Consider the following 18,721-nt stretch of genomic DNA (forward strand, 5'->3'; position numbering starts at 1 on the left):
CTAAGATATGGTAATGGTGAGATAGCAGTGAAATATAGCTGCATTTCTGTCATATTATTGAATTGCTTATCTTGATTGTATTTGCAACCTTTTTCAGCCTCTCAGTAGAAGAATACTTGAAAACTATAGAAAAGTATTCATTGCCTTAAAAGACTTAGTGTTGTGTGGCATCGAGCCAGATTAATAATCCTTTTTTTCTTTCTCATTTTTTCTTTTTCTTTTAATCCTGTGCAAAAAGAATGGGCTGTATTCACCAAAATTATCAATGAAATTTGCACGATTAAGTCTGACTTGTGGGACAGTGTTTCAGCAGTGGAGTAGCTCATTATGCTGTACACTAACAACAGGCTGACGTTTCCAGCAGAATTTTTTGTCCAAAGAGTTTGTGCCATGGCTATAAATGGTGTGTCTCAGGTAGCTCTATTGTAAAGCAAATACCTGCTGCTTGTATGTTAGAACTTTATTTATTGCCAGTCTAACATATTTCCCCATGACAAGACATTTATTGACACCTGGTTGGATTTTTAAAGAGTGTTAGTCTCTAGAAGCAGATTTGGCATTTAGAGCATTTGGGAGACTTGGATTCAAATTCTGCCTCCTGCAGGACTGATTTAGCTCCTTGCTTCTCAAACCTGGCCTTCCCCCACGTGCAAAATGTGGGTAACAATATGTGCTTTGAGCTAAATAGGTGCTTTCTCACTCTCTCCAGGAGGAAAGTCCAGCTGCATTGATTTCAGTGGTGCCACTGTAAAGCTTTATCATGGAAGGATGGCAGAGAAATGAAACAAAGCTAAGGCTGTAGTTTTCATGAAAACTTGGTACTGGTATTGGTCGTGAAAGCAGCAAGCTGGCCTTCCTCTAGCATCTAGCTCTTTGCCCTTGGCTTTGCTCTGTTTTGTTAAACCGCCTTCGGGGTTTTTTGATCATCTGTGCATTAGCAAATCCATATGTTTGTACTTTATATAAACATAAAGTGAATAGAAGTGCTTTTATAGAAGGTAATTAATTGGATAATTGCACTGGGATAGTTGCACTGAGCATTAGTTTTTAGTGTATCTTGGTAAATACAGACTAGCCTTTTACCAATCTGTGTGCATTCATCCAAAGCAATGGAAAATATTAAAGAGAGAAGTTAAGGACAGAAATTGGATGTTGCACAAGGCTGTAGCTTCTCAGGCCCCTGGAGGCCTTCAGTTTAGGGCTGATGACCGTAGCTTTTATTTCATTTACATTGCAAATGAAATCTTGTGGTATTTTTGGTCTTTATCCACGTTTGTCTCTGAAACAGTGCCTGGCAGTTGAATCTGTATCTTTGCTGCACAGACATTGCCTATTCATTACTAATGTTCAGTGGAGACTTACATGTACTCTGACAACAGAAATGCAGGGCTGATATCAAGACGTGCAACATCTGCTGAATTCACATGGGGAAGGGGAATATAAAAACAAACACACAAAGGGCACAGCTACTGAGATGGTAAATATTGTTTTTTCCATGCCACACCCAAACCAAAAATAGACACAGAGGGGCCCTTAACAAAGCTTTATTCAGGTTCCTGACAGTTGACAGTAACTGCTTGTTTTCCACTGAGCTGTAAGTGAAAAAGACTGCCAGCTTACTTCAAAAGCATGGATTTGCCTGAGACTTATGCTTCTTTTACTATAAGTAGATCAGTAGTGGATGAGAAGAATAGCTCCATGGAAATTAGTAGTGTTAAAATCATGCAAATGCTATCGCTATCAAGCTTGCACACTATAAGAGGAGTAAGAGCTGATAATTTTTTTGGAGGGAAAGAAACTGCCCTTAGCGTGGAGTGGTGTGGATTTGCTAGCTGGGCAAGAGGAGCAGCAGGCAAGGGAGCCCAGAGACTGGCTCCAGGCAGCAGCCCCGGAGCTGGGAGGAGCCCTGGCATGGCAAGCCTTGGGGAGGGCCCCCCTGCACCGGCACAGTGTAGGAGGGAGCACACAGTCCAGAAGGGAGAGGAGGAAATTGTTGGGCAGCTGTGTCAGGGCATAGGTGGTGCTTTCTGCATCATAGACTGTTGCACAAAGCTCAAGTGCTTAATAAGGTAGATAAAGCTGGACACTCCCAAATCTACCGTTGATAAAACAGTGTTGCAAAGTGTCTGTAGGATGAAGGGGCAAGTGAGTGTAATAAGTAACAGGTCAGTGAATAAATAGATTCCTTGCAATAAATACAATGAGGAGGATAGGTGGTCAGGGAGAAACAGACCCACAGCCTGAGAAGTCCTGAGGACTGTGGGAATGTGGCTCTATACGCCTCCCTGTCTCTCCTGCCTTAAGCTGGCTTTGAAGACTCTGCATTGGAGTCTGTCCTAAGAGGACATTAATGGCAGCCTGCCTGGGCAAAGTGCACAGTTAGTCAGCTGCACCTGTCCAGAGCCCAGGAGGCTGGCCAGAAGCGAAATAATCTGTTTTGATGCAGTGTGGAGAGCTTCTGTCCAGCACAGGCAAACCTGTGCTGCTGCCACACTGTCATTTCTTCTGGCAGCAGTGTGCTGGGCACAGCTTGCATTGAGCTATTCCTTTTTGTCCTGGCCTTTGTTGACAGCGTGGGGATTTTATGCTATTCCCACTGGAGCCAGTATGGAAAGTTCCCAGGATGGACTTCAGTTTGAAAGGGTTGTCCGTCATTGGGTGTGTGCTCTTCTTGACATGGGATACTCTTGTCCTTCTTACTCAGCTCTTTCAGAAAAGCATTGGACTTTGTTTACATGAAATGAGACAATTAGCTGTTCCTTAATAAAAATGCATTACTATATTAAATAGTTGGGAAATGATGCAAAAAGCTGAGCCAGGCCCAGTTGGTAACACCAAAAAAAGTAAGCCCCAAGAAGATGGCTTACTCCTTGCTATCCCAAATGGAAAAGTAACTTACGTGAATTAATAATAGAATATTCAACCAGAAATATTCTTCTAACCAGAAAGCATGTGTGGCTTTGCAGCAAATGTGTGGTTAAAGTGAAAAAAAAAGGAAGTTAAAACAACTTGTATAAAAACTGCAGACAAAAACGTCACACAAAAAAGAAAACTTGGGCCTTTTTTCCCTGCTTCCTGCTGCAAGTGATTAAATGTTTAGTTTCCAAACAATGTACTCAGCTCTTAATATAATTTTAAAGTTCCCCCACATGTCTAAGTGAAAGTGACTCAGAGGAGAGCTCACAGGAAGATTGCTGCCTTCCCCACCCTTCCCCCCAATAATCCCTTTTGACCTTTCTACCAGAACTAATTTTTTTTTGTCCATTTGGATATCAAACATTCAATAAGTAAAACTACATCCAGTTTTATGCCGATTCTCCTTAGCAATACATCCTGCTTGCCCGCGCTCTTCTTCTGTAGCTCAGCAAAAATAAACGATTTCCATGCATCATTGCTTGGACATGAAGTGTTGATGTTACTTCTCTAGCACAAGCAGATGCTAAATGAGGTGCTTCTGGTTAAGGAGTGGAGATTTGGCCTCCTGCTCAGTGTTAGCCATGCCCTTCCCGTGACAACTTTGTTGTGTGGGAATCATGGACATGCTCTGCTGACAGGTGACCACATATATTTGTCAGATAAACAGGGTCTGAAGGCATAATTATAAGTTCCAAACAAATATTTGTTACCTGACTACATTTCATCATGTTTCAATGGGTTGTGTGTTATGTCCGCCTGACCCCAAGTCTTTTGTGAAACCGTATCAGTGGAAGATGTAGAAAATGCTGAGGCTGTGTTCAGCTGGATACTGTGCAAACATAGTAAAAGACGGTCTCTTCCTGAAAGATGTGAAGAAAGGCTTTCTTTGGCTTTCATTCAGTAAAGCCTGAGAGCAAATACTTTAAGTTTGTTTCCTTGAGATCAGATACTAACAACCGTGTAGTTAGAGAAGGGCCTCAGCACTTAAAAATGTTTACCTTGCTCAGTAATCACTTTCAAGCGGGCTTTCCAAGGTAGCCGCAGTTCCCTTCAATTGCAGGGTTTGCTCTGTCTTCCCACTGACCTCGAGCTGCGCAAAACTCATCAGGTTGATGATTTTCTGTATTAGCCTTAACTCTGGCACAAATGTCCTAAGATTTGCAAGCCTCTTGGAAGATCTGGACTGGCTTTTGACCAATACTTGGCTTAGCTCTGATTTTGGGGTGAAGAGAAAACTATTTCAAACTTCTGGTGGTGTTTTGATTTTTATTTGCTTGATTTACCTCAAGATCTGAGTGAAAAAACCTTTCTTGGGTTTCCAGTAACCTCAGTTTCCAAGAAGCTCTTTCTTGCCCTTGTTTATGAGCAGGAAGTATTTGATTTGTGTGTCCTCCTCATGGAACAACACTGCTTTAGACTCCATATTGATATGACAAAGCAAGAGAATACGTTGGATTATTTAATCAGGAAAAAAGTAATAATTAAACCAGTGTAAATTCCTGTCATGAATATAAAATTGTGGGTATAAAGGACAACTGAACTGCTGGAGTGCTAGACGGCAAATGCCTCATTTGTATCCTTTTCTTTAGGAAAGGAGTTACTGCTCCCTCTAATTCAAGGGCTCTTCTGTCTTTCTGGGCACAGAGTAACTTTAGTGTTTGTCCTACCTTCCACCCGGAAAAAATACTTTGCCTAATTAACTTTCAACAGATCTAACTACCGAGCTACTAAGTGCTGGTTTACCATAACACACCCAATTTGTACAAACATTTCTTAAAAGGGAGTGGCCATGGCAGGCTGTTCCGAGCGTGTCCGGTGCGACGCTCTTCCTCAGTGAAAGCCTGTGTAATGGGATGGTGGTTTATCTGGGAGCTGCTGTGTTCCCCTCACTCCCCTGAGTTTTAAATTTAGCTTAGCAAATAAGCACTTTATCTACAAGAGTTTCTACATAGATTTTTGTAAATAATTTAAGTTCAGAGGTCAGTTATAGTAAATTTAGAACAGTTCTTTTAAAGTGTTAAAAAAATATTTTGATGTCTCAGACTGAGCATACTAGGCCATACTAGGATCTTGGTTCTCCTCAACATTAGATCTACAAAGTTTCGAGATGGTCATCCAGAAAGTGAATGACAATATTAAATTTTTTAAGCACTACAGGTAAACTTGATTGGGATCAAATTTTCTCAAATTTATTTTAAGTACTGGTAATGATAAAGCACTTTTTTTTTTTTCAAAGAAAGTTGAGAGTTTATCTGAAGCAAGGTGCTCTAGGTATTATTTTCCACTTTTTAGTGTCCCCTAGTGTTATATGCGAAGAAGAAAAAGAGATGGATTTTATAGAATAAACTGAGGAAAAAAAAATCATTGCTTGCAATCACTGCCCAACCATCATAGCAGTAAAACAATAAACACTGCTTGCTGCTTTTGTGCAGCAGAGAGTCCCCAGGGGGTGGAAATCTTGTGATGCACTAGAGATCTTCTAGTAAATACAGGTTCTGTAGTTTTATAGAATGTCGCTCTAACTAAATTCCTATAAAGGGATTAAAATGCTGAGTATTTAGAATGCTGTCTGAAAACAATTACAGTTTAAAGAAAAACTGTGATGAGAACAAGATCTTAGTGATAAAAATGCTAATACTGTACCCTGGAAAAATCCTTCAGCACAAGTAAAAAAATGAACTGTAGTATTGCCAGTAATTGTCAGTGAAACTTTATCTCTCCATGTGAAAATGGATATGCTTTAACATCATTTAAGTTCTCTGTTAACTGGATTGTAACTGACTTTCCTCCTACTCCCTATTTTGTAAATTTTTCTCCTTTTATGGAGCAGTGAAATACCCTCCTCATCTGCCTTTCATTTGCTTTTGTAAGATTTTTTTTTTGTTTTTGAATGCACCAAAATCTAGGAGGGGAAATCAGAAAGTAAGTTCAGTAAGGAAGCCACATCTGTTAAAATACTCTGACTGAAGTGACTGAAACAATGTGCAATTCATAGTATAAGTAAAGTCAGAAGAGTTCTAAATCCTTCCGTGTCAGACATCAAAGACACATTAACTCCCTCTTTGACCCCTATACTCTAACATAAATATTTCAATAACTAAGAAATCCTTGAAAAATTATTTTTAAAATGATTTGGTTTAAAAAGATTGTCTTGCTTGGATTTCTGCTGAGCCAACTGTGTTTCTGAGAATAAAAACAATACTGACTCTGCAACAGGTGGAACAAGTGAGATCAGATATTTTCAGGGTGAAACTATTAGACTATTTTGAAAGCTAAAAAAGGAAGAGAGTGCAAAATATGCCCTGTAAACAGTTTCTCTTGAAAGCACAACATTACAAGTTTAAAGGAAGAAGAAATTTTCCTACCTGTAGCTTTGGTGCGGATCAGGAAGTGTAGCTTTTTTCTGATTACAATCTTCCATGGCTTAGCTTGGCTTCTGCATTTGAATGTTAAATATATAAGAATGCCTTGTTTAGCTTGGGAGTTTGCATGACCTCTTAATGAGACACTGTAGTTAGTGTCATTGGGTATTAAGGCATCATGTGACTGTAGATGAAAATAAAATCCTTTAAAGTTTGCATTTAATACTTCCTAGAATCTGTAACCCTTTACCTGCAAGCTGGATAAAGAACTCATAGAGCTCACAGTTTTCTGGTCAGGGTTAGAAAAAAGAGAAGAGGAAGAACACGTGCCAAGTAATTCCTTTTCCTCTGGGACACTTGCTTACAACGACCACAACAAAGTCGGAGCCCGTCAGTGTATGAATGATGTCATTTGCATATTCTTAAAATTAAATCTCCCCATGTTACAAACAGCACTGGAAGGATTTGGCAGCAAGTTCATCTGTTAAATCAGGTAGTTTTGCCTAGCAATGACATTTAATCCCTGCTGTTTTGGGTGATGCTCTGTGGAGAAACCCTGCTCTAAGGTGTATTTGCAGGCATTGAATCACGTTTACCTGTGAAAGTTGCCAGCTTTCCTGGAATCATTTTGGTTTGGGTGTGGTGTTTCCAAAAGTGCTATGAAAGGTGGTCTGCTGCCATGATCCGGTTAGGAGAGTGTTCCCTGTACAGGAGGAAAGATTTAACTTAGGCAATATCTGCAAGCAGCTGGGTCAGGTGTTTCCCAGCTGTAATCTTTAATGTATATTGCTGTACCTGGAAACTCTAAAAAATAAACCCCAAACCCTCACGAAAAGAACTGGCACAAGCACTGCATCACCTAACTACACGTGTCACAGCCAAGGGTGTCCAAAGCAGCGCTAACAGACCCTACTCGATAGTTCTTTGGAAATGTTCTACTAAATCCTTTGTTTGTGGTGTTAAGCCTCACGGAAGCAGTTATATGAGGTTCAGCTGCCGTACGAGTAGGTGTGCCCTTCTCACCCTGAGTAATGGTGGATTTAGGGTTGCCTCCCTGCCTGGCAGGGGTTGCATCCTTGCCTTCCCCGTGTAAGGGGTGTGCTGGCGTCCTGCTTGCCTTTCTCATGCCAGGTATCCTCCTAAAATCTCACTTCAGCAGCGGGCTGGGTTTGCCCTGTCGTGCTCCCCCTCGTATGTGCTGCAGTGGGCTAAAGATGAGACTGTCAAACTCATTTCAGCAGTGGGCTGGGAGCAGGTGGGTCCCTGCTCCGGGGAGCAGAGGCTCGGCTGCGCCACCTAGCCCCAGCCTCCCTCCGCCCAGCCATGCACCCGAGCCCCAGACGGATGCCAGCAACAAATTAATAAAAGCTGCTTTGGATATGCTTATTTTAAGCAGAGAGCTATGTCATAACGTAAAGGCCAAATATCATTTATAGTCCGTGAGCTAGGGAACTGCAAAGCTCTGCAACAGCTCTTTGGCACGTTTTTCTTTTTTTTTTTGTTAATTCCTGCAAGCTTTTAGTGTTAGCTGAAAATGAACTTCGAAAGCCAGGAAATGTCTTATTACAAAACCTTTGCTAAACTCTCCCAAAGGCTCTTTGGTGAGTAAGTAAAGAATTGTCAGCCTAACATCTAACATATCCCCAAGTTGTTAGAGAAGGTGAGGAAGGCAGAAGGTGCAAACTGCTAGGGGCCATCTCTGCAGCATGGAGTGTGATGCTGTGCACAGCATGTGCTGCGTACCCAGCCTACAGCCCTGCCAGGCTGCAGCCAGCCCCTGTGGGGTAAAATACCCCTGGTGGTATTTTACCATTACCCTCATGGCGGTTGGGCTAATGAGCTGAGCTAACAGGCTGAGAAATACCCCAGTTGAAAAGCTGTGTTGTAGGCCAGGAGGCCACTGGAAGCAACTTGGGAAGGCTGCCTCCCCCTTTCTCCTGATACTTAGTCTCCGCATCAGCCTCATCAGGCCCTTTTCATACCTATTTCTACCATATTTCTGGCATTCCAGAGACTATTCATTCTTGTGGTTCTTGAACCCACACCCAGTGTTTCTGCAGTAGTAGAGAAGTTCTGCCCCAGCCCCTGCAGTCCCAATCGTGCTGTGCTCTTATAGCACTGCTCCTGAAACCTGATGTTTCCTATGAGTATGTGCAAACTGCTGGGATCTTTCAGGCTGATAGTTTGTCAGGTTTTCACAGACATGTCCTGCGTGAAATGATCACTTGTCTCACCAATCCATAGCCCTTGTTCAAAAACACAGGTGTGACAATAGTTTTTTCAAAGGAAAAGTAGTTGAGACATTCAGCCTGCAGAAATCCTTTTTCCTCTAATCTCATTCTTGTACCTTAGTCGACTATTTTGGCTGAGGTTTTCTGGGGAATATTCCTGCTGAGATAGAAGTCTGCCTTGAAAAATTATAGTCCAAAAGGTTAACTTTGTAACTTCAGATATTATCGTCAACATGATCTTAGTGAGAAGTGCCAGGCAATTTATTTAACAGGCAATAGAGTAATGGAGAAAAATGGCAGCAAACCATCCTGTTGCTTTTGGGATGTTCTGTTTTCATCTGTGCGACAGCTTGTCTGGATTTTTGCTTCATCCCTCACCTTGCAAGTATGTGTATTTCACTTTAAATATGCAGAACAGACCTATCTTAGTCTAGAAGCTTTCTCACATGGACTGAAATGCACGTGGAATCAGAGCTCTCATATGAAAACAGGGAGATGATTTTATTTATCTCTGTTATATGCTACATAAAAGTAAGATCCATGCTGGTGTGGCAGCATTGTGTCATGAAATCTGTGACAGCAGAAACATGTGAACATGCCTTAAATCTGATTTTGTATATTCCCTGCTGAGGCTGGAGAGGGGACCCACATGCTGCCAAAAGGGCAGGCGCTGCAGGTAAAGAGTGTACCATGGCTGGGAAGACATCAGGGGCTTTGCTGGGTTGGGATGGGAGCATCACCTACCCTGGTGAGCAGCAGCAACATGGGCCTGGGATGCAGTGGAGGCAGGGAGAAGAGCTTGCTAGGGGCCAATTTTAAGTCACTTTGGGAATGACTTGTGGTTTTAAGGGCACATTCTGCTGGACTAGACATCTTGGGGAAATGTTCCCTCATATTCTTCTGGTTATTGGCCTATGTTTTCAAGTGAATTTAGCACTGTGTAGGTGGTCCTTGACAGTGAAAGTCCCTTTTTCACAAAAGGATGGTGGTGCAAACTGTCCCTTCTGGAGAAGCACATTATAAAATGCCTCATCTGGTCCCGGGAAGGATCGTGATGACTATTCCTTCAGCCTTTGGCCCCCCTGTTGAAACTGAGAATTGAGACTGTGATTACAACCCACACTGAGAGCATCACTTCACGTCATGTAAGTCAGAAGACTGCCTCCTAAATGCAAGGAATGGTGGTTAGTGACCAGGCTGGAAAGGTAAACCACGGGAAAAAAAAAGTAGCTCATTACTCTCCCTTCAGTGATGTGGCGTTCCAGGAAGAGATACTTCAACAGGGTACAAGAACTTTGAAGTAGATCATATTTGTAGCATAAATGCTTGATGATTCTTAATAACAAATCCTTGATAAGCAAAACTATCCAAAGGCCCTAGTCCACATTTGGATGATTACATAATTAATTTTATGGTTACATTAAAAAATAATGTATGGAAAAGTAAGGTGTCTTTGGTTCTGTAAGAAATAAAAATAGATTTCAGAATTGTGTCCTTTTGCAGTCTTAGTATTTATGTTAAATCAGGTATTTTTTTAATCCTTAATCAACAAAAACCAATGCAGATTGTTGCTAATAGCCTAATGGTAATGACCCAAAGGGCCCATTTTATGATTTATTTATACAGATGCACCTAAGAAGTTTTTGACAAAGGGCAAAATCTCAGGATTTTAAGCTGGTCTGGGACTGAAATAGTCCCCTCTGCATATGAAAGCCATTTTAGTGATGGACTTTTGCTTTAAATTCCCATTGCTAGATGGCTAGAACTTCTGTTTCCACAGGTTTATGAACAGGGCTTGAGTATGCAGCATGGAGAACCACTGAAACCTGAATGCCTTTTCTAGGCTACATGTTAACTCACATTTTGATGTTATCTGATATTAATGTGAAAAAAGTCGAATGGCCACAGGCTGTATGAAATGAAGTCATGGGCTGTGCATTCCCCAGCTGTGGTGCAAAGGAAATGACTGATAAAAATATTTTTTCTAGCTGACCTCTGGCTTACCTTTGTCTGCCAAAGAATTTCCGGCTAATTCCCCTCTAAAGCTTTCTTGCAGCTACAGCCTGTTCCTAGAATCTTCTGTGTCAGAAAATATGGACCCCATCTGAGCCTGCTTATTGATGCACTTTAGATAAAGAATAAATGGAAGCTTTGTTCTAGATATGCAAATAGTGCTCCTTAAAAGAAGGTAAATTGCTCTCTTCCTATGTAGGGGTAGAACAGCACTTGGCATTTGCATGGCTCATTATTAGAGAAAATCCTTTGTCACTGTACCACTGCATAGACATACTTGGGGACAGATTTGTGAGGGCTTACGGAGCGCTCACTCTTGCAGTAGCAGCCTAATGCCATTCAGAAACCTGTGTCTGCTGTTTAGGCTCAGTGTGAGGAGTCTGACCCCTGAGAAATATGTTCAGAAAGCTGAATGAGATAGTTTATCTTTTAAGACATAAACTATGAGGAGGGACAAGACTTAATCAGCATCCTTCAGTGAGATTAGGAACCCAATGCTTGGCTGAAGTGCTTAAGTGGATTAGAACTCATGTTCATGCTCGTCTTTCTCGTTGTTTTAGAGTTAAGAAAAACAGTAGTGCTGCCCCACTCTTGCAGTTGTTGGTTAGAACATAACAGACTAATATTCAAAGCAGGACAAGAACACCCATGCCTTTTTATATAAAGCATCACTGCTTTCATGTGTCAGTCTATTGCTTTGACCAACTAGACGAGGCCTAAAATCAACTCCCTCTTTGACCCAAGATGAAGGGAAAACTGCTCTCACTTTTGGGCCGATCCTGTTTCATGGGGGACTACCTCCTGCCCCAGGAAGCCATGCCACTGTGCAGAAGACCACAAAGTTCATTGAGCCAGAAAACAAGAGGAGCAAGTCTGGGTACTCTTATCAATAAGCCACTCAGCTGAGCTGGGACCAGCTGAGCTCTGGTAGTGCTTCCCAAAAAGGAAGAACATTTCTCTGCTTCTGTGTTTTGCTTTGTTTCTGTTATACTCCTTCACTGCCCAAAGTCAGTCACTCTCCTGGCAGAGAGGAGATGTATTTTTACTCTTCCAATATAATGAAGGAACTAACTTTCCAAAATCATGCAGGTTATGCACAAGGAATTTAAAGCTGAAATGTGTGTGTCATGCCCAGTGTTTCAAAGAAGGTGGAAGTTGCTTACCTTCAGGACAGGATCCTGGGAGATGTGGATCCCACAGTACCTTCCTGTAGCTTCAAAGGTCTGAAGGGGAGTGGGATTTCAGGTGCTCTCCTCTTCTCTGAGCTTTCTACTGGGTAGGTTACACAAGCCTTTGTGTCTGCTGACTTGCACGCTGGCAGTATGCAATCTAGTTATAAGCGGCATCTAAGCATGGATTTTTTTGTGTGTGTGAATTTCATTGGGTTTTGAATGCCTGATTTAGTTAACTGAAGTGTGAAAAAACTGGAATTTTTCCTTACAAATATATCCCTTAAAATTGTTTAAATACAGGCTAATGGGAGCTGCAAATCCCTTGTGCCCCTTGGCCAGAATTTCCCTAAAATTAAGGGACACACACAAATCTGTTTCCTTAGTTTATTAGTACAAACAATGCATACACAAGACTGTATATTGTTTGAAGACTGCAATAGATTTCTAATTTAACAACTCGGTAACAAAATTTAACTAAATTTGACATTTATGAAAATATAAATCTCTGATTGGGTAGATTTTCCCAACAATACAAAGTTTACATAAAAACATTCAATATGATCTATTAGTTGCAAACAAGTTAGGAAAAATCATTCAAGTCACTTAATATACTATACTGGCTTGTACATTGAACATTCACACACTACATTAAGTTCTAGCTTAGCATTCATTTCTGGGAAATTTGTGGCATGGAGTTCTGATTTTAAAAATAAAATTGTTTTGTTTAAATGATTTGAAAAAATTTCAGGTGTGCCAACTTTAAGATATCTAAGGAGGGAAAAATCTTCTTATTCTTTCAAATGTTGTCCAGTATTTTTTTTTAATTGGGCAAAATGTGATTTTTTTTTTTAAAGCATTTGTCATTATTTCACAATTTCTGCCTTGAAACTGATAAAACTGTACAAAAGGCTCAGAACAGTTCTAAAGCAGAAAGTAAAGCTTGTAAGTATGTGGAAGTAAGAAAAATCCATTACAAATTGGACCAGTAAAGAACCTTTGGGCAGCCTTTACATTTAGTGGAGTATTTCAGCACATATACAAGCAGTCCCAGAGTGTTTGGTCATCTGATCTGTATTTACCATGGGAAAGAACAGAAATCATAGTAAGGCAAATGTTATCAGGATAAATACATGGCATGTCTGAAAACTTTGTGTTGAGATTACTTTGGAGACATAGGAGATACTTTAGACTTGCTTACAACAAAATGGATAGCAACCTTTTAACATAAAGAAATTAATGTGTCTAACTGTTCATCTGTAACACCCTTTCTCTTTAAAAAAGTTTTCATTATGACCTGTACTAATACACACTGTGAAGACGAAAAAATTCCCCAAACTAAAAAATAAACCCCCAAACCCTATACTCCTTTTATGACCTAGGTTTTTATCATTTTTATCACAATACAGAAACCTGAAATCCCTGCATGCAATTAAAAAAAAAAATCTTTCAGTCCATTCATTGAGGTGAACAAATACTTATCAGCCCACACATTGACATGTTTGCAGCTGATGGCACCTACTCCTTTCAACCCAAAGATTAATCCCAATTAAAAAAAAGTAGGTATTTTTAAAATGATGATGGAATGTATCAAGTGTTCCAGGTTGGCAGGTGACATCTTGTCATTGCACCATCAAGCAGAAAAACACACTTTTGCAAGTGGGTATAAAGTTGGCTGTTAGCTATAGACCCATCTAGGTGACTCGGTATATAAAATAGTGGTCTGGCTCTTCTCACCAATCATGTGGACCTTTAGTTCTAGTTAAAAGAGTTTGTCAATCCCAGATAAGATCACCTAACTTCTGTAATAGCATAACAATTTTTATAGTATTGCTAGAAATTTTTAATCAAGGCCCTGGTGAAATCCTGGACTGAACCTTGTATTCCGAAATTTAAAAAACCCTGCAGGCCATTTGTTTTATGTTTGCTTTTTTTTGTTTACATAAATGTAAGAATATTTGTTGAGGAAAAACCAGCTGGTCTGCCCTCTGCTGTTTCTGTCTGTCTTCCAAGAAATGCACTGATTTTTACGTGAATTCAGAATATAGATCTATGCATGTATACTATTATTCAGATAAGCTAGTCCAGATGGTTACTCAGTTGTCAGCAGCAAAACTGTGTCCTCTGCAATCTATGGCTGAGCACACTTTCTCATAACAGTAGTTGTGTTTTTTGGTTGGTGTTGCTTCACTCACCTCAGGCTCTGTAACTGTAATGGGGCTGTCCCTTGCAAACACTTCCGTTGATTCCCTCCAAATGCAGTCTGCAGTTACTTTGAAGCTATAATTGTGACATTTTGGCCTAATCACTTGTGTTGTGTTGTTGAAAATCTGACGGCTGTTTGAAGTAGCAATTTTGATTTTCAGTGCAGCGTCGACTCGATCCACTACAGTGTAAGTACCTATACTTCCATCATCAAATCCAATAATAATATTTAAATGTCTCTGTGAGAGTGCAAGAAAAGTGGGAGTTTTATAAAGAGAACAGGCACCGATGTTTTTGCCATCCGCTAGCCTCATTACTATTAAACTAGAGACCGCACCATTGTCATCATCTTCTTCACTGCGAAAACAGATGTACACAAGATAGCGGCCATCCCGAGACAGCCTCTGCCGCCAGATGACACCTGGAGCGTGAACCACGCGAAGTTTTCCACTGTATAAATCAAGCACATTAATGTTCTCATCACCACGGGTTATAATTCCTAGCTTCCCATTTGGGGATGTTTCAAAGTCTTCCAAATTTTTTAAGAAATTGGTAGGCAACTGTACACGTCTGCAGATTACTTCCTCTGTTAGGCTCCAGATGTTCACAGTTTCAGTAGATGTTATGAATACTATAATATCTGGGCAGTCTGGTATCAGCTTAATATCCACAATGCTTGCACCATCATCGCAGCAAAACTTCTTGGTTATACTGCCTGTCCAGAGACTCACTGCCAACACTTTATTCTTTGCCATTCCGACTACGAATGTATTTGCAGTTGTTATAAATGCATTCTGTAAGGCAACTAAAATATTGCAAACCCTATGTCCTGTAGCCAGTCGCCAAACTCTGGATGCATTTTGTTCGCAGAGAGAGACTACAAATTGATCATTATGAGTAATCATTAGCTCTGAGATTTTTTGTCCATTAATGCGAAAGACATTTTCGCCACTAACAGTGTGCCATACGTACTGGCTGCATTTATCATCTGATGTAACCATTATCTCTCCAGAAGAGGTCAGCACACAGTTTTCAACAATGCCTTCATGCTTGAACACAGCTTCAATAAATCCAGTGCTGAAGTTCCACTTATGGACAGAATCTGATCCATCCAATGTGTATATTAATTCACCTCTGGCTGGCAACACCAGTCTTTGGATCGGCTTGCCAGATTTGTCAATATTGGACATAGCAGTTATGATGTCTATATCCCAAATAGAAAGGACACCACTGGTAGATAAGGATAGCAGCACGTTATGATGATTTGATTTAATTAGCCTGACTATAGTTCCTGAGATTTCCTGTAAGCTTGCCATACACTGTCCCGTATCTCTTCTCCAGACAAAAATGGCTGAGGTATTTTCCATTGAAGCAATTATACAGTTGCCATTTTTGGACAACACGGCAGATATAAAGCGCTCATTGTGTTTAGCTCTAAACTTTTCAGCCACCTTCCACACATGAGTGTCAAGAAGTTCAATGCTGAGAGCCTTACAAATTAAAATTGCACTTTGGTCTTCAGAAAGCTCTATGCTGACAACTTCACTGTCTTCTCTCCTGCAGTCAAAGTCATCTGTAAGCTGGGGATTCGCGATTTCCTCGGTATTCCAAACAGAGAGGCTACCCTCATTGTCCACCATCACCATTTCTTGGGCTGTGTCCAGAATGAGAAGGAATTTCACAAATCCACCAGAAAATTCAGAGGTCACAGTGGCCAGCTTCTCTCCGCTGCCCAAGTGAAAAATGGTCGCAGTGTTCAAGTACTGTCCGCAGAACGCATAAACCCCATCTGGAGAACATTGCACACAGGTCACTTCATACCAGCAGTGAAAGTGATAGAGAGGCCAACCGTAAAGCAGATCTATTACAGTAACGTCTTTGCTGGCCTCCAGCCAAGCAAGCGCATGGTTGACTGATAATGTAAACCCATTTATAAAACTGGGCCCCCCCCCAATTCCACAATGTTTTGACCCCTTAATTTCCACCTCAGACAGAAGACAGGAATTTATGTTATCGTATATCAAAAGAGTGTTTTTTGTTGTAGCCACTACAAGATACTTTTCATCACTAGTAAGCTTCATCCCTAAGATAACAGATGGAGCTGTCGTAATCTGCCTTAGTAACTGGCGGGTCTCTACATCCCAAGTGCTGATGGAGCCATTTTCTAAAGCAGCAATAACTGTGCTGGGATTAAAAGTAGGCAAAATCTCAGTGACATGCATGCAGCTGGATGACAGCGGCAGGCGCTCGGGGCTGTAAGTTACATCCATGGAGGAATGCAAAGGGACGATAGAGCAATACTTGGGTCCATCTTTGTCACATTCTAAGAGGAGATGTCTGAGTTTGGGCAATGAACTTACTACTGGGAGAAGCCTCTGCTGCAATTCAGCAGAGAGCGAACCTGGGTATTTTACTACTTTGAACTTTATACTGCGGAGGGTACTAGCGAGAAATTTCAGCTCCTTTTCTTGCGAATAGGTGTAAGCTAGTTCTATGTCAGAAAGTGCTTTATCGAACTGCCCTATTCTAATCATGGTATACAGCCAGCTGAAGTTCATAATGACTCCATACAGAAGATCATCTGTTCTTCCACATCTTGTCAAGTGATGAATAAGCTCTGTCATTTTTCTGTGATTGATAAAAAAGATATCAGGCTCTAATGGATTGCACTGAAAGACCCATGGCTGATCAGGTGCCTGCCTGTCAAAAGCAGTCTGATCCATGTAGTGCTTTTCATCCTCGTTCAGGCCTCTACTGTCATGGTCAGGACAACCATTCAGATATTGGTCATTGCTGTAAAAAGGTTTTCTTCGTCCACCTGACCAAACACCAAGAAAATACTCTGCCATGACTGTGTGCATTTCATGTAAATCATCTTCATTGTGCAGGTACAATTTCTGGGCAATTAGTTGCAAGTGCCTATTTGCCCAAAGAAGTAGCGTTACATTTTTCACCTGTCGCTCTATCAAGTACCCCTGTAAGCCCTCCTTAAGCCTCGCAATGTATATATATGGAATTCTCAGTGGGTTACTTTCTCTGACGCTCTCACTCAGCTCGTACATAACAGTGTTGTCAAGGGCTAAAATATCTTCCAGTTCCATTTCACTCAGGCCAGATTTGGACATAGTGATGTAGCCAAGTGCTCTTGACAATAGTCTTGACCCACACTTGTTTTCCAGTGACCAAAACAACTGCTCTATGCTTTCATGGACAGTGACACGGAGGGAGGACTCATCCACATCTTTGTGAGATCTCCAGTTCCTGACCTCTCCGAAGGTTAAGTTCACAAACATAGGCAGTGTGCACTTGGAGAATGCTTCATTGACATAGATTTGTTGCCCTGATGTTACTTTTCTTTTAACTCGCAGCAGCTGATGTTTCAGTACTTGGCTACACATCTTTCTGTCCCTTGCAGTCAATTCAATGTAGTTGTCTTCTTCATGAATAAGGCACCTCAGTTTTTGCAGGATCCCATGCTTGTTTGGCAGTGTTGACAAAATTATCCGTACTGAACGAGGAAGGTGAATGGGAAGCCACCAGAGCTTCCTACCATCATCACTATCTGTTAGCTGTTCTAGGGCATCGAATATTATCACCAGAGGCCTGTGAAATGAAGACTCATTCAAGAGGTTGATGAACAAGTCCCGAAGGTCATGAATCTTTTTTGGGTAACTTTGTACGACACAACGATAGTTGACTGCTAATTGTTCACAAATGCTTTGAAGTATATTCCTCAGATCTGTACTTGTTTCAGTGGATCCCAAAAACCTTATAACTACCACAGGGTCAGAATCTGGTCCCATCTCTTCTTGCAACCAGGAATAGGACTAGAATATAGAGCATAATTTAGTTAATATCTAAATGAAACACAGTAACAGAGTTTATAAACAGTGATTGCCTATATATAAACATTTTAAAATGTTAGTGGTTGAATGGAAATGCTTTCACAGGCAGAGTTCAAGCCTGGTTTGATTTATGTGCACTGAATGAAATTCATATCATATGTCATCTTTATTTAGCACAGGTAATATCCCAAAACAAGAAAACTCAGATCCACAAAGAGGCTTACGTCTAAGGGGACATAAGTAGAATGCAGTCTATAAATCCCAGGGTACTCTGCAAAATCTGTGTCTCACTTCTGAAAGTCAGTAGGTAGATTCTCATATTAATAAACTTCCTTAGACACTAAGCAATGTCATCCTTGGCCAGGCAGACCAGCTTGCCACCTAAACTCGTTTAACATTGATTCCCAGCTGAGTATAACTGCATACCCTGACGGTTTTGGAGGACAGGGATCAGAGTACAGATTACCCTTTACTAGCCCGTTACCTTTATTCCTGGACCACAGAAGCATGCTCTGTCTTGGTGTGCCTGTGACTTTTGCTCTTACACACTGCCACAGGGGGTAAAAAGTATCTCTTGCTGTTCTTTTGGTTAGCATACTCTAAGAAAGTGAGGAATGTGGCTTTAAATCCTCTCAGTCTGTGCAGGCTAACACACTCACTTCTCTTACTTGCTAAGCCTTCTCACCTCGCTTTAAGTTATTGTAGAATATTTTAACAGAAAAGTGTAACCAGAGTCTTGAGGTTTACTTATGTACTCAGATCTGAAATGAGATCTTGAGTTGCAAATCTCAATTTCATATACGCAACTAATGTGAATCTATAGGAAGCCACATTTGGGAAAGATGCAGACTTTTCAACATTATTGTTCCCTTCTCCATTTCCTTCTGGCTGAAATGGCTGTTTCCCAGCCCACTGTGCTAAATTCTCTGAGCACCCTGCAGGGAACTCAAAGTTGTGACTCCCAGCTGGAGAATTAGGCT

The 18,721-nt window shown here is 41.0% G+C and overlaps 2 protein-coding genes across 21 annotated transcripts in view; both read right to left on the minus strand.

The window, feature by feature from the left end:
• Nucleotides 1-6,559, minus strand: part of PGCKA1 (PDCD10 and GCKIII kinases associated 1) — a 52,811-nt gene extending 46,252 nt beyond the window's left edge. For 10 of the 20 annotated variants that reach the window (XM_075091704.1, XM_075091701.1, XM_075091698.1 and 7 more), the window contains exon 1: nt 6,282-6,475. The gene's annotated coding sequence lies outside the window, so the exon portion shown is untranslated. Of the gene's footprint in view, nt 1-6,281 lie in introns of all 20 variants that reach the window. The other 10 variants (XM_075091708.1, XM_075091700.1, XM_075091697.1 and 7 more) reach the window with 3 other exon arrangements.
• Nucleotides 6,560-12,064: 5,505 nt separating this feature from the next.
• NWD2 (NACHT and WD repeat domain containing 2) overlaps nt 12,065-18,721 on the minus strand; it is a 58,728-nt gene continuing 52,071 nt past the window's right edge. Inside the window, exon 7 of the mRNA XM_075091709.1 lies at nt 12,065-17,723. Within this exon, the coding sequence (XP_074947810.1) occupies nt 13,788-17,723 (3,936 nt within the window). The 3' untranslated portion in view covers nt 12,065-13,787. The remainder of the gene's footprint in view (nt 17,724-18,721) is intronic.

This window comes from Phalacrocorax aristotelis, chromosome 4 (genome assembly GCF_949628215.1).
Source record: "Phalacrocorax aristotelis chromosome 4, bGulAri2.1, whole genome shotgun sequence".
Classification (NCBI taxonomy): Eukaryota; Metazoa; Chordata; class Aves; order Suliformes; family Phalacrocoracidae; genus Phalacrocorax; species Phalacrocorax aristotelis.